Raw genomic sequence first — 16,803 nt, forward strand, 5'->3', positions numbered from 1 at the left:
TGCCATTGGCAGAAGAGATACAACATTTATTTTCCTTTACATTCGACAGGACTCAATATGCCTGGCTTAGAGCTCCGTTCGGGTACATCAATAGTGGGAGTGAATTTGGCATATTTTTGAGAAAGGCCATGCCGGATGCAGCGGAAAGAGGAACAATAGTTTATGTGGATGATGTCCTGATAAAAAATGAAAGCCTGAAAAGCCATTTTGATGAAATAAGACATGTACTTGGCCAATTGCAGAAAGCAGGCGCCAAAGTATCTTTGCAAAAAGCACAATGGTGCAAGAAAAAAGTGAACTTTCTAGGGCATGAAGTGACTGAACATGGGCTAAATCCACAAAGGAAGAAAATAGAGGCCATACAAAGATTAAAAGATCCTAAAAATGTGAAAGGAGTAAAAAGTTTATTAGGGATGACAGGCTATAACAGAAAGTTCATTGAGAATTATGCAGAAATCACTCAACCATTGACTAAACTGCTTAAACTAAATACTCCCTGGAGATGGGAAAAAGAGCAGTCTGATGCAGTGGCTAAATTGAAGGAATGTCTTGTAAAGGCACCATGTTTAGCATACCCCATAAAGGACAGGGATTTCTTTTTAGAAATAGGCTTTTCTGAACATTGTATGTCAGCAGTGTTATCACAAAAACACGATTTGAATCACAAAACCATTGCATATGCAAGTAAGGCATTTTCCCAAGTTGAAATGAAATTTAATGAATGTGAAAAGGCCCTATTAACCACTGTGTGGGCGCTACAACATTTCCGCCCCATTGTTCAGGGAGAAAAGGTGATTATTGAAACAAATCATCAACCTTTGCAATTTTTAGAGAGTTAGATCAGGCAATCTAGCGCAATCCAGAATCACTTCATGACGCTGACATTACAAGGTTTTCCCGTAGAAGTGAAATATGGACAAAATAAAAAGAGCCCAATTGCTCAAGGGTTAGCTGACTTACATGACTGTGCAGCTGAACAAATACCAAATGAAATGGAAGTGGAAACTAGTTTGCAGGAATTTGAACAATCACCACACAAAGCTTTTGATGAAAAAACATGCAAGGATTTGCCAACTGTATACGTGGATGGTTGTGCTTTTCACATTGAAAATGACAATAATAAACAATTAGTGGCAGGAATAGGAAATGTCTGGTTGAAATGTGAAGGCGTCCCCAGTATAGGGATGAGGATTGGGGATAGGAGCAGTCAGGTGGCGGAATTGGCAACCATTTATAAAGCAATTGCTACTGCAGTTGATAAAAAGTTCAGTGAAATTGTCCTGGTGACTGATTCTGACTATGCACGGAATAGCTTTGTGGAGTATTTGCCTGGTTGGAAAGCAAGAGGCATGGTTACATACAACAAAAAGCCACTTAAACATGGAAAAATGATACAAGCCATAGACAAATTGGTGTCAGAAAATAATTTAACAATATACTGGAGAAAAATTCGTGGGCATTTAAAAACACCAGGAGAGGATAAGGAGGGAAATGATAAGGCAGACCACCTGGCTAAGATTGGGGCTGTGATGGGAGAATTGCTACCTATTGATTATTTAATGGGTGAAATACAAATTGATGCAGTCACACGTTCTAAAGCACCAAAGGAGGTAGATCAACCGGTGGTGCAGTGGAGTCATGACACGCCAGACCAAGATTTGATTGAGGCACAAAAGAATGATCAAATTTTGGGAATCTATTATAATCATTTGATAGATCCTGAACAAAATCCTTTAACAGAAAAAGATTGTATGGGAAAAGAAGAGTTGAGGGTATTATTAAAGAACAAAACACGAATCAGATTACAGGATGGACTCATGATTAGAGAGTCCATAACAGGGCAGATACAGTGGGTAGTACCCCTTTCATTCAGAGGACTAATGCTACACCATGCACATGATGCCATAACTGCAGGCCATAGAGGTTCACAAAAAACATTAGAAATACTAAAAGATTATGCTTACTGGCCACATATGTCCCAAGATGTGGAATTATATACTAGAGGATGTCTAGTATGCGCCCAATTTAAACCTGCTTCACCAATGCATAGAGCACCATTGATGAAAAGAGGCCTAACTCTCACATGGTCAGATTTGAAAATAGACTATGTAGGTCCTTTAAAAAGGTCGAGCAGGGGACACCGTTATATTTTGAGCGTGGTATGTTTGATGTCAAAGTGGATTGAATGCATTCCTGCACCAGATTGTAGTGCGCAAACAGCAGCCACATTGCTGGTGAACCATGTGTTCTCAAGGTTTGGGTTGCCACAAAGAATTGAGTCAGACAGAGGAAGTCATTTCACAAGTACTCTGATGAGTAAGGTATGGCAGATACTAGGTGTGAAAAGGAAACTACATATCGCATATCGGGCGGCGTCTTCAGGTACAGTTGAAAGAAGCAATAGGTCTGTTGTGGATATTTTAAAGAAATTTGTGGCAGAAGCAGGTTCCAGCTGGGATTTACGTTTACCGTTGGTTTTGATGGCAATCAGATCGACTCCTGCCAAAGCAACAGGTGTTAGCCCTCATGAGGTCTTGACAGGTAGGAAAATGGTGTTACCACAACACCTACTATACAGAACACATGAGCAAACTCTTGTGAGTGCATCCACAGTTCATGAATATATTGATGAACTGAGGAGGCATTTGCAACATGCATTTGCTTTTGTGCAGAGAAATCTGGAAAGAGCCGCTGACAGTGAAAAGTCTTATTATGACAAAAAGACATCAGTAAAGGAATACAGTGTAGGGGATCAGGTGTACAAGTTTCATTTTGGAAAAAGTAAACAGAAAAATTCTAAATTTCTAGCAGCCTGGCAGGGGCCATTTCGAATTATAGATAAGGTCTCTCCTGTGGTTTATAAAATTTTGAAAAATGAAGGTGAAACGGCAATAGAGCAGTTTGTCCATGTAAATCAAATCAAACCATGCCATCCCAGACATGAGATCAGGCGGCTTGAGCATGTAGAAACAGATAAAGTCCCTTGAACACAAAAAGAGAAAATAAATGGGTACAATCAGGAGGCAGTGACAAAAGAGTAAAAAAAATTGATTGTTATGATGACACATAAACACTGTAGTATATGTAAAAATATATAATATAAAATAAATATATAAATAAATAAATAAATATATAATGGAAGCTCATGGTTGGTGTGCAGAGAGAAAGTGTATTAAATATTGAATGCTGTTTTATATGTGCTTGTTTTCTTTTAACTTGTGTTTAATTTAAAAAAAAAAAAAAAAAATGAAATATCTTTACCAGGCATGTTTTATTTTTGGCAAAAGGGTGAAGTTAGTATTGTGCTATGTACTTAATTTGTTTATTTTCTATTTTTGATTTAGAAAATTAACATTATTTGGTCGGAGGTTCTGGGATCAGAGCCCACGGGAGACGATGGAGTCCTGGAGCCCACGTGGACGGATTCTGGGAAAGCCCCAAAGAGGGGCGAAGACCAAGGCTACAAAGCGATCAGCATTGAAGATGATACCGATGATATGGTTAATGATGATGATATTTGGAGGGATCTTCAAGAATTCAGAAGCACAGGTTGTCATTGAACCTGGACCAGCATCTGGTATCGCAGTGGAAGGGGCACCAGGATTCATCATGAGTGATAGAAGGATGATTTTCCAAAATATATACATTCCGTTAAATCCTGAGATTTTGATTGAAAAACACTTGAACAATACCGGAATTAAGATTGAACAGACTAAAGAGTGGCTGGAAATAAGAAAAGAGGGCACTAAGCAGTCAATAAGAGATATATTAATGCAATTGGAAAAAACATTAGTGAATTCAGCAGACATTAAGAAGAAGAGAGGAAAGAGAGGTGCGGTGATGCTCGCGATATCAATGGTAATGTCTATAGTTGGAGCAATAATAGGTACCACAATATCAACAGCCAATTCTCTTTCGGTAGGAACACTGAGTACTAAAGCACAAAAACTGAGTATTGACCTAGAAATAATACAAAAAACGTTAGATGGAATTAGAGGGGGACTGGATGAACAAGTAAGATTCATAAATGAAACTGCAATCATTCTAAATGAACAAGCGAATGTAATGCAACGGGCGACTAAAATAATACTTAAGCATGACAGAATTTTAAATGAAATATTGAACATAATGAGTCCTGTTGATAGACTATTAACGAATTATATGAGAGAAGTTCAAACTGCAGTTTCACAATTGATTCAAGGACATATTCCATTGTATTTTGTTTCGCAGGATATCATTCGTCAAATGATAGAAGGATTGACCAGGAGGGAAATTGACATAATACAGGTAAAAATTGCATTCGAAATGGGGAATGCAATGCCGTTATATGTGGACTTGGAAAGAGTAGAGATCGGATTTTTGCTATGCATCCCATATGTAGCCCCTGAACTTATTTATCAAACGAAGTGGGTACACAATGTGGGATTTTGGCAAGAGGACAAATTCATTAAGATTAAGACTCCAGAAGTGGTGGCATTTCAGTCATGGGAACCTGAAGTTTATTTAATACCAAACCTGGAAACATGTGTAACATTTAAAGAACAAAATTATATGTGTCCAGGTAAACCGTTTGTTCCTGATGCCACAGATGCTATTTGTGGTTTGAAATCTGACCCAAGTATATCAGAGGGATGTGAAGTGATTATTAGTAATATGGGGAGTGAAGAAATGGCACAGGCTAAGATGGTCAGAGGTAAATGGTTGGTCAGCACCTGCTTAAAGAACATGACGGTAGTACATTTAAACCATGGAACATACGTGGTTAAACAGGTGAAATATAATGTCAATTGGGGGATTAACATTGTTTCATGTAACAAATGATATTTGGGAAAGCCAAGTGGAAAATATCGATTTTTTTCAAAGGGATACTTTTCCAATAGATCCGGATGTGGAATATTTATTGAATCACAAAGAAAGACATGTTATAAAAATGAATTTGAGAAAAAACAATATTACAATTAGTAATCTGGGCATAATAGAAGTGTAAAGATTTAATTGGGGAACCTGGGGGGAACGCTCAATAGTGGGTTTGGCTATCCTGGTGCTAATCATGGGTGGATGGTTGATTGTGCTATCAGTAAAAATGAAAATGTTACTGATTTTACTAGCTACGTCAGGAAGAGAAAGATATCCCAATACACATGCATTTTAAAAGAAAAAGAAAGAACAAGTTGTTTTTAGGAATTGGCTTGGATCGTGGCCAGATTCTAAAAACAAAAGGAGGGTATGTAAGGATATTTGGCGTGTTACAGCACAGAGTACAGCACTACTACGCAGGTAGCAAACAGCACAGAGTACAGCACTACTGCACAGGTAGCATTTTTTTTTTTGCAGCACCACCACAAGGGTGCGGTGCATTGCTATATGTGTTACCAGATTAACAAGAAAAGACAGGCTATTCAGTCAAAAACGATTTTAACATATAAGATGCAAATCTATTTTTACAGTTAAAAGCACACCTGCTCATTTAAAAATGCACACTATTTTTCACCTGAAATGCCTATGGTGCGAGAGACACATTTGAAAATAATAACTAACATAACATAACTAACGTGACTAATGAAACATAATCCACTAATAAAAATGTGTCTCCACTGCAGAATTAGGCCTATTCTGAAAGTGAACTTTTAAACGCACATCCATTTTTTTTTTCTGTTCTCTCTGCTGCCCTGTCCACATAACTACAGGAAGCAAATGGGCTCGAAAGAACAGGAAATCAGTTGGTTACAAAGTATTACTATAAAAATGAGCCATTGTGTAGAGAAGGAGGAGATGGCGTGATTAATTCTGATTGGAGCAGCGTCATAGCAAGTATCATGCTAGAGGGAGTGATCAGGTTTTTGCTGGGGGGAGTTTGAGGAAGAGGAAAGGCAGTCAAGATTTGGCAGAGCTGGAAGAAGGACCTTTCCCCTGGCTGAGGCATTCCTATCTGCAGAAGCTGAGGATTCCAGATAATAACCCCGGTTTGAGAACGAAAAGCGTTCGTTTTCACTGGGGTTAATCTTCAAGGGAGCCACATTCAGAAAGAGAACAACTAAAGAAATAAGGTAATTACAGAAGTGTGGGAGCTGAGTGTGTACGAGAATATGCAGTCAGTGTAGGATTCCTGTGCATGCCTTAATCAAATGCTAATGTTGCAATTTGAGTTCTGTTCTCCGCCACTCTCTTTGCAGTGTGTCATAGACAAAGCTGTTACTGTGCTATTGTATTTATTTCTGTAAAGAATGAGATCGTGTTTAAATGCAACTTTTATAATACAGAAAGATATTTGAAAGCAGACGGGTGGTGTGTTTACTATTTACCATTACAATGCTGATGATGTGGGGAGATTTTTAAACAATGCAATGGTCATTTTAAGACAGATGTGTGCATGTCAGATTCAGTATGAACAGTTGTGAGTGACTGTAGCATAGCTCGTTGGAGGTACATGAGCCAACGGGAAGAGAGACTCTCTGGACATAGTTCCCTACCGTATATAAGGTAGTGGAAATTACCACAAAATTACCGCATATAGCTCTCTGTCGTAAATAAGTCAGTGAGATTGCCCATGGTGGCACACTAACACTAACACTAACATTGAAAATGTGGTATTCCTGAAATGTAGGCCTGAGGTCTCTCTAGTGATTACACGAAAAATCTAAGCAAAGATAAGGGATTCTGGACATTGGGGCCACCAATAAAACAAGGGAATAATGCTCACCAAAATACCACCAACCACGCCTACCAACCACGCATACCAAATATGCATGCCTGGGTGCTGAAATAGTGCATGTCCACTGTATTATTGTTGCACATGGCCAAATCTGAATACAAGGAGTGATTATTGCTAAGTTATTTTTCGGCGGTAATAAAATACCGTCAGGCCCCAAATCTCCACAAAATACCCTACAATACCCATGAGCCAACCAAAGGACATTTGGGCCCCCCTCAGACAGTATTTGAACCCCACAGTGCACACTACCGAAAAAGTGAAATGAACAGAACTCCAAGAATCATTGCACAGTCCTCTAAAGTTTGTCTGTAAATACTGCCTGTTATGCTATCACACACAATGCTTTGTAACACGTAGTTACTGCAATATTCCTATCAGCAGAAAAAATAAAGTTTAAAAAAAAGGTGCAAAATAAAAATCAGTGATGGTAGTTTACTTTCACTTTGAGGCTTACATTCCAGTATTATCAACACCCTCATGCTTGGACTTATTTAGGGATGACGTGTGTGGATCCACCAAAACCAGATAATGTGAGTTTTTCTCAAGCAAGCAGAATTATTACAGCCTCAGTCTTTGGGACTACGAAGACTATACGCCAAACGTATACAATTGTGAAGTTATCCACCTAGCAGCTTACCCAATTGTAGATACCTTAGTCAGGTGCTTTAAGGGGGCGTTAATAAGAAGTTCAAGTAACGAGGCACAAGTAGAAGGAACCTCTGAATGACTGATTTCTGCAACAAGCGTTGCAAGCTGGCTGCGCTCCGCAGCCCAGCTGCCTGCACGGACTGCCAGGAATTACCACATTACAGCATTGCTTCGCGTGAGCGCACCTTTCTTTATTGCTGCTGGCTGCAGTGACATTGCAGTCCGCCCATTTCATTCACTGAAAGGAATTCATAGTACCGTGGTTGGTGTAACTTCTCCTTCAGGGACTGCCCTCGTGTAGGCCCACACTTTGGGCTCCACAAGATTTACTACAGGATTACGAGTGGTGGCACAGTGGTGTTGCTCCCCATTGTTAAGGGTCTGTAGGACTCCATGGGACTTTTTGGTGGTGGATTGGTAATTCTGGGTGGTGAATTTGCTAATTTTTTATAGAAGAGTGGTGATTTACCCCCAGCTTTTTGTTGGTGGTAAATCATCCCCTTAACGCCAAAACCCGTAGTACGGCAGTGTGTTAATATGGCATTAAAGTAGCAATAATGGAATTAAATTCACTTTACTGCCACTTTTTACTGAACCACTGTACTTGTAATGTGGCCCATTTCGTTTTCATCGCCATCATACATATTTTCTTTTCCCTCCTACTCCTCAGCTGGTTTTATATATCAAACTGCATTGCCACTGTACCCCATTGCCCATCTATCTGTACATTTGATAGCTCCAGTCGAGCCAGCTGTTGTACAAATGGATTTGCATGCAACAAACCTCTTCTTTTACTGAATAATGGAAATAGCACAGAGTTCAAAGAGTACCCTCTCTTGTGGCTCAAGTCCTGTGTAACAGTTACAAAGTGAAACTACCAGTAATTTCTCTTAATCCTTTCAGGAAATACCAGGTAAGTATTCAGCATGACAGAGAGTTCACCCATTTCCACTGATCAGCATCCACCCTTATTCAGTATACCAAATCTATATCCTCAATGACAGTGGCTCCGCTAGACAGGCATTGATTAACATTGATGCTTTTTCACTCATCATTCAGGTTAAGCTCCTGCAGCAGCACTGCCATGTTCAATAGCACTCAGCACTGCCATGTTAAATATCACTTAACGTGTATCAATTTCTGCACCCTTACAGACTAAAGACAACCCCAGCAGCAACTTCAGTCAAGAAAACCTTCTCTTTACCACCGCTGATCTGTTTGGGGCAGGCACAGAGACTACCTCTACAACACTACGCTGGGCACTGCTCTACATGCTCCTTTATCCGGATGTTCAGAGTAAGTGTTAATGTAGCAAAATGTTGACGTGGGATTAGAACGAGATTGAAGAATAGTAATTTTCTGAATTCATATGGGCATACCCCTACAGGAGGTGATCAATGGCAGCTTCCTATTTCAAGAACACATGTTTTGGGCTCTTTTCTGTAGTACATAGTAAGCCTGGGTGAACTTGTTCGGCTAAAAACTGAACTGAAACTGAACCATCCAAAATGTGGTCGTTTTTCTCGAAATACAGCCTTTTCCAAAGTTTGTTGATTGTTACAGATAGTGCTTTACTTTTTGTATTTTTTTATTTATAGTGTATTTGGTTAGTTAAAACCTTAACCACTTAACGACATATCAAAATATCAGAGATACATTTACAATTTTAACACTCCATAAAAAATTTGTATTAAAATGATTACCTATACAATATATATAAACTGCAATTGATTAAAATATTTCCATATTCAACGTTTCCCTGACAACTTAATCAGTAATCAGTAGAAAGACAAGCAATTTACAGGCGTTAAAAAAAACATAGACACAGCTCCTATCCAAGCTTCTTAACAATAAACTCTTAATAAATTTCACACAATATTTAAAACTGTCTTCAACACATTTTCCCTTCCCCAATACCCCTGGAATATAAATAACTTATCTCTTTGTCTAATTATTTTTGAATTCTTCTACGATCATCCAACTGTACCAATTTACAAGGAATCGTCACTCTCTTACTTTCAATTTATCTTTTCTAGCCATAGTGATTAGTTCCGATTCCAATGTTTTCCCATTTCAACAGGATTCTTTTCCATATATAGAAGGCTTCTCCGATATACACAGTAGGTTCTGCCATATATATTTCAGACCAAAACTGACAGACAAAATCATCCTTTTGTCCAAGACTACATCATTATAACCTGTATAGTACCATCCCACCAATTCCTTACATCCAGTTAATAGATGTCTCGATGTCTCGACCTCCAATTTGCAAAATCTGCACAATCTTTTTTCAGGCGGGATACCGGTCCAAGAACCCACATAATCATAAATGTGTAACCTATTGAACCCTAGTAACAATATGAATCTAGTAAATTCCCTATTATTCACCTTCCATAAATAACTAAGATGGTTATTTGGAGACATCCCTTTCAGACAATATGTAGCAAACCTCCTTTTGTTTCCTAAACTATCCAGATTATTAATGAGGTCCCAGTGTATAGCTTTCTTTTTAAGAATGTTATACAATCTATTAACATTCTCACTTTCTTTGGGTAAGTGCATCTTTATCTCCTTTAGGAAATCTAGGGAAGTATTTGTGAGGTCCTAAAGGGCCTCATTCTTTTGATCTTTGTCATGTGGCTTTTTTCCCGATGATCTTCATCAGACTATCTTCCTTGCTAACTTCTAGTGTCATTTTTATATATAGTTTACAACACCTTATTTTCCAAAGGGTCAGCAAAGACGTTAGCCCTTGTCCACATCGGATAGCCTCAATGCGCGTAGATTTTGCTAATCTCAACGCCAATTTCCAAAGCTTCCCCTCTATTTTCCATAAATTAAGTTAGTTACTTGGCATTTATATAGCGCTCTATATATCATTGGTATGACCTCAAAGTGCTGGTAGGTTGAACGCCCTCGGGAACCGTAGTTCTGGTCAGTAGAGAGAGATGGTGACATAGGGTGCGTGGGTGCACCGGATATGTGTGTAGCTGATGTAATTTCCCAGTGGTAGCTGCATCCTAGCGTTAGGTGTGGTGCTGGAAATATCATTTGTATGTGTGCAGTCTGGTGGGTGGACACCTAGACTGAGCTCTGGCTGCGTTAGGCCTGAAGGACACATATGCGAGCAACGTAGCCGGAATGTGCTCGGCTAGCTGCGTTCTATTAGGGTGATGAGGTGATCATGGGGTTCTATTCGTATGTGAAAGGCTAGGCCAAATTAATCAGGGGTATAGCTGTGTTCTAGTTGAATGATGGTGGAAAGTATAGAGTAAGCATAGTGATGTGATATGATGGTTATCTTTAGAGCGCCTGAGAATTAGATATGTTGTTGATCTGTCTGGAGAGGGTTAGGTCAGAGTCCATAGTGCATCCAAGGTTTTTTACTGAAACGGAGGGGGTGGGCGGGTTGGCCCATGGAAGGAGGCCAAGGGAGTGGACGAGGGAGAAGCTCAGTGTTGCCGCACACCATGATTTCGGTTTTAGTCGGGTTTTAGGAGGAGGTAGTTTGTAGTCATCCAACGGTCGATATTTAGGAGGCAGGCTGCGAGGTCGGGCTGAGAGTTGGGGTCTGAGTTGTGGAATTTAAGGATGATTTGGGTATTGTCTGCATAGTTGTAAAACATGATATTGTGCGGGCGGATGATTCCAGGGAGGGTAGACATATACAGGTTGAATATGAGAGCTGATAGACAATCGTATTAACTGGGCGAGCAGCCGAGACAAAAGGAGGAGGGTTATTTGTTTCCTGTTGTTGAGGAAGGAGGCGATCCACTTGAGAGCGGTTCCACGGATTCCTAGGGAGTGGAGGCGGTCAAGGAGGGTTGAATGGTTAATTGTGTCAAAGGCCGCAGACAGGTCGAGGAGAATTAGTGCAGCGCATCCTGCAGAGTCTGCAGTGATCTTAAGATCGTCCCAGATTGAGGCCAGAGTGGTTTCAGTTCCATGTCGCGGTCTAAATCCTGATTGGGCGGGGTCAAGGAGGTTGTTAGATTCGACAAAGGCGTTTAGTTGGGAGAATGCAGTTTGGTCGATGAGTTTTGCAAGAAATCTGGTGTTCAAGATGGGACGGTAACCTTTGGGGTCGAGGGGTCAAAGGATGGTTTTTTAAGAAGGGACTTGACATGTGCAATTTTGAAGGCATCAGGAAAGATTCCAGAGCTGAGGGAGTCATTTAGGATGGTTCATGTATGCTCTCCTGCGCAAGTGGACGAGAATATTTCTTTGAGGACTGAGGCGGGGCAGGGGTCAAGGGGGGAACCAGAGAGTTTGGGAGCAGATATAAGGTCAAGAAATTCTTCTCTGGAGATTGGTTTGGAGGAGTCAAAAGTGGGTAGGGAGGGGGTTGCGGCGGCAGAGTGGTGGTTGTTGGATTGGACCGTATTTGGGGTGGGGGAGGAGGGACAGTTTATTGTTAAGGGAAGTCGTTCTGTCGAGAGCAGTTGTGTAGAAGTGGAGGGAGAGAGAGTTGCAGAGTGATTGTGATGGGGTAGATTGGGCAGAGGTACAAGCGGGTTTGATGAATTCAGATATCATTCTGTGGGAGTTCTTTGCTGCGGTTTCCACAGTTGAGAATCCGATTGTTGTAGGGGGATTTTTTGGCTTTTCAGATTTCTGCTTTGTTGTTGCGATAATACAAGGCAAAGGTGGATCTACTGAGGCTGTTTTTTTCTGCTCACCATTTGCGTTCCAAGGTTTTATTACATTTTTTGGCATTCCTGAGTTCCTGAGTAAACCATTTGGGAAATGGTCCAAGGCGTGAGGATGAGGGGCATGAGGGGGTGAGCGGAATTAGTGAGTCATTGAGCATGAGTCGAAGGAGTCAATGGTTAGAGATCCATCAGGGGGGCGGTGTTGTAGGGGGTTTGAGAAGCAGGGCTTTGGCTAGGTCAGGGTAGATCTTTAGTTTCTTCCAGCGTTTGTGGTGAAGGGGGGTGGCGGGCTGGGGGGTGGGGTGGGTTCAGGGGAGAGGATGGAGAAAGGGATGACAAAATGGCCAGACCAGATGAGTGGTAAGGGGGTGGGGGGCTAGAAATATCAGGTTGTGGGAGCTAAAGATAGCATCCAGAGTGTGCCCTTTTGAATGAGTTGGACCGGTCATGTGAAGGGAGAGGTTGTGCGTATCAAGACTGTCGACCAGTGAATGGGTCATAGGATTGGTGGGGATGTCCAACCAGATATTGAAGTCTCCTAGGAGAGTCAGGGAGGGGTGATTTACTTGAATTGTGGCTACAGAGTCACAGAGGTTGGCTGTGAAATGTCTGTCGTAACCAGGGGGTCTATAGATGATTAGGAAACTGTGAGAGAAAGTCAGAGGTAGTGAGAGTTAAGCAAGGAGGGATTTGCATGATGGAATGCATGACTGAGAATCTACGAGTGAGACAGAGAAGTGAGATTTGAAGAGGACTGCCATCCCACCTCCTCTTGAGGGTCTGTTAAGTGGGATGAGGGAGTAGCCAGGGGGGAATGCTTCATGTGCAACAGGGACAAAGTCGTCAGAGAACCAGGTTTCAGTGATAAAGACTTGGTCAGGTTTGTCCAAGGAGAGGAGGTCAAAGATGCTGTCTGTTTTTCGCTACAAAGCGGGCGTTAAAGAGGATGCACTTGACTTTGGAGTTGGGTGTGGTCGTGGGGGTAGTTGGGGTGTGAGTGAGAGGTGCGTGGGGGGAGGTTGGAGGGGAAGGGATGGGTGGGTTGGAGGGTGGAGACAGGTCAGTGGTGGCTGGGAAGTGTAGGCGGGCGGAGGAGGGTATGAGAGAGGTGTGAGTAGAGATTAGGGGCCGCGAGCGAGTGGGGGGATGGACGATGGTCGAGGGGACATCGGGAGGGAGTGTCTCGGGTGAGTCATGAAGGATTGGGGGGTCAGGTGTGCAGGGTGAGAAGTCAAGAGAGAGAGAGGGTGTAAGCAGGGTGAGGTCAAGGGTGAGTCTATCGGGGATGGGGAGGAAGAGATTGGGAGGCTGAGCAGAAATGGTGAGGAATAGGCAGTCAAGGAGGCGGACCACAATCGTTTCCTACATTTCAAGAGTTTTTGTGCACTGGGGTGTGAGAGAGGGTGGGGGTTTGGGGGGCAAAGGAGATTGAGCTATTGTTCTTGTGAGGGCGAGACAAGCTGCAAAATGTGGTCGTTTTTCTCGAAATACAGCCTTTTCCAAAGTTTGTTGATTGTTACAGATAGTGCTTTACTTTTTGTATTTTTTTATTTATAGTGTATTTGGTTAGTTAAAACCTTAACCACTTAACGACATATCAAAATATCAGAGATACATTTACAATTTTAACACTCCATAAAAAATTTGTATTAAAATGATTACCTATACAATATATATAAACTGCAATTGATTAAAATATTTCCATATTCAACGTTTCCCTGACAACTTAATCAGTAATCAGTAGAAAGACAAGCAATTTACAGGCGTTAAAAAAAACATAGATACAGCTCCTATCCAAGCTTCTTAACAATAAACTCTTAATAAATTTCACACAATATTTAAAACTGTCTTCAACACATTTTCCCTTCCCCAATACCCCTGGAATATAAATAACTTATCTCTTTGTCTAATTATTTTTGAATTCTTCTACGATCATCCAACTGTACCAATTTACAAGGAATCGTCACTCTCTTACTTTCAATTTATCTTTTCTAGCCATAGTGATTAGTTCCGATTCCAATGTTTTCCCATTTCAACAGGATTCTTTTCCATATATAGAAGGCTTCTCCGATATACACAGTAGGTTCTGCCATATATATTTCAGACCAAAACTGACAGACAAAATCATCCTTTTGTCCAAGACTACATCATTATAACCTGTATAGTACCATCCCACCAATTCCTTACATCCAGTTAATAGATGTCTCGATGTCTCGACCTCCAATTTGCAAAATCTGCACAATCTTTTTTCAGGCGGGATACCGGTCCAAGAACCCACATAATCATAAATGTGTAACCTATTGAACCCTAGTAACAATATGAATCTAGTAAATTCCCTATTATTCACCTTCCATAAATAACTAAGATGGTTATTTGGAGACATCCCTTTCAGACAATATGTAGCAAACCTCCTTTTGTTTCCTAAACTATCCAGATTATTAATGAGGTCCCAGTGTATAGCTTTCTTTTTAAGAATGTTATACAATCTATTAACATTCTCACTTTCTTTGGGTAAGTGCATCTTTATCTCCTTTAGGAAATCTAGGGAAGTATTTGTGAGGTCCTAAAGGGCCTCATTCTTTTGATCTTTGTCATGTGGCTTTTTTCCCGATGATCTTCATCAGACTATCTTCCTTGCTAACTTCTAGTGTCATTTTTATATATAGTTTACAACACCTTATTTTCCAAAGGGTCAGCAAAGACGTTAGCCCTTGTCCACATCGGATAGCCTCAATGGGCGTAGATTTTGCTAATCTCAACGCCAATTTTCAAAGCTTCCCCTCTATTTTCCATAAATTAAGTTAGTTACTTGGCATTTATATAGCGCTCTATATATCATTGGTATGACCTCAAAGTGCTGGTAGGTTGAACGCCCTCGGGAACCGTAGTTCTGGTCAGTAGAGAGAGATGGTGACATAGGGTGGTGGGTGCACCGGATATGTGTGTAGCTGATGTAATTTCCCAGTGGTAGCTGCATCCTAGCGTTAGGTGTGGTGCTGGAAATATCATTTGTATGTGTGCAGTCTGGTGGGTGGACACCTAGACTGAGCTCTGGCTGCGTTAGGCCTGAAGGACACATATGCGAGCAACGTAGCCGGAATGTGCTCGGCTAGCTGCGTTCTATTAGGGTGATGAGGTGATCATGGGGTTCTATTCGTATGTGAAAGGCTAGGCCAAATTAATCAGGGGTATAGCTGTGTTCTAGTTGAATGATGGTGGAAAGTATAGAGTAAGCATAGTGATGTGATATGATGGTTATCTTTAGAGCGCCTGAGAATTAGATATGTTGTTGATCTGTCGGGAGAGGGTTAGGTCAGAGTCCATAGTGCATCCAAGGTTTTTTACTGAAACGGAGGCGGTGGGCGGGTTGGCCCATGGAAGGAGGCCAAGGGAGTGGACGAGGGAGAAGCTCAGTGTTGCCGCACACCATGATTTCGGTTTTAGTCGGGTTTTAGGAGGAGGTAGTTTGTAGTCATCCAACGGTCGATATTTAGGAGGCAGGCTGCGAGGTCGGGCTGAGAGTTGGGGTCTGAGTTGTGGAATTTAAGGATGATTTGGGTATTGTCTGCATAGTTGTAAAACATGATATTGTGCGGGCGGATGATTCCAGGGAGGGTAGACATATACAGGTTGAATATGAGAGCTGATAGACAATCGTATTAACTGGGCGAGCAGCCGAGACAAAAGGAGGAGGGTTATTTGTTTCCTGTTGTTGAGGAAGGAGGCGATCCACTTGAGAGCGGTTCCACGGATTCCTAGGGAGTGGAGGCGGTCAAGGAGGGTTGAATGGTTAATTGTGTCAAAGGCCGCAGACAGGTCGAGGAGAATTAGTGCAGCGCATCCTGCAGAGTCTGCAGTGATCTTAAGATCGTCCCAGATTGAGGCCAGAGTGGTTTCAGTTCCATGTCGCGGTCTAAATCCTGATTGGGCGGGGTCAAGGAGGTTGTTAGATTCGACAAAGGCGTTTAGTTGGGAGAATGCAGTTTGGTCGATGAGTTTTGCAAGAAATCTGGTGTTCAAGATGGGACGGTAACCTTTGGGGTCGAGGGGTCAAAGGATGGTTTTTTAAGAAGGGACTTGACATGTGCAATTTTGAAGGCATCAGGAAAGATTCCAGAGCTGAGGGAGTCATTTAGGATGGTTCGTGTATGCTCTCCTGCGCAAGTGGACGAGAATATTTCTTTGAGGACTGAGGCGGGGCAGGGGTCAAGGGGGGAACCAGAGAGTTTGGGAGCAGATATAAGGTCAAGAAATTCTTCTCTGGAGATTGGTTTGGAGGAGTCAAAAGTGGGTAGGGAGGGGGTTGCGGCGGCAGAGTGGTGGTTGTTGGATTGGACCGTATTTGGGGTGGGGGAGGAGGGACAGTTTATTGTTAAGGGAAGTCGTTCTGTCGAGAGCAGTTGTGTAGAAGTGGAGGGAGAGAGAGTTGCAGAGTGATTGTGATGGGGTAGATTGGGCAGAGGTACAAGCGGGTTTGATGAATTCAGATATCATTCTGTGGGAGTTCTTTGCTGCGGTTTCCACAGTTGAGAATCCGATTGTTGTAGGGGGATTTTTTGGCTTTTCAGATTTCTGCTTTGTTGTTGCGATAATACAAGGCAAAGGTGGATCTACTGAGGCTGTTTTTTTCTGCTCACCATTTGCGTTCCAAGGTTTTATTACATTTTTTGGCATTCCTGAGTTCCTGAGTAAACCATTTGGGAAATGGTCCAAGGCGTGAGGATGAGGGGCATGAGGGGGTGAGCGGAATTAGTGAGTCATTGAGCATGAGTCGAAGGAGTCAATGGTTAG

General features: G+C 41.7%; 1 protein-coding gene across 1 annotated transcript in view; it reads left to right on the top strand.

The window, feature by feature from the left end:
• LOC138581417 (cytochrome P450 2D17-like) overlaps positions 1–16,803 on the top strand; it is a 451,371-nt gene that overhangs the window by 303,148 nt on the left and 131,420 nt on the right. The window contains exon 6 of the mRNA XM_069652732.1: positions 8,515–8,656. Within this exon, the coding sequence (XP_069508833.1) occupies positions 8,515–8,656 (142 nt within the window). The remainder of the gene's footprint in view (positions 1–8,514; positions 8,657–16,803) is intronic.

The sequence above is a fragment of the Ambystoma mexicanum genome, chromosome 3p (genome assembly GCF_040938575.1).
Source record: "Ambystoma mexicanum isolate Mex_15411 chromosome 3p, UKY_AmexF1_1, whole genome shotgun sequence".
Lineage (NCBI taxonomy): Eukaryota > Metazoa > Chordata > Amphibia > Caudata > Ambystomatidae > Ambystoma > Ambystoma mexicanum.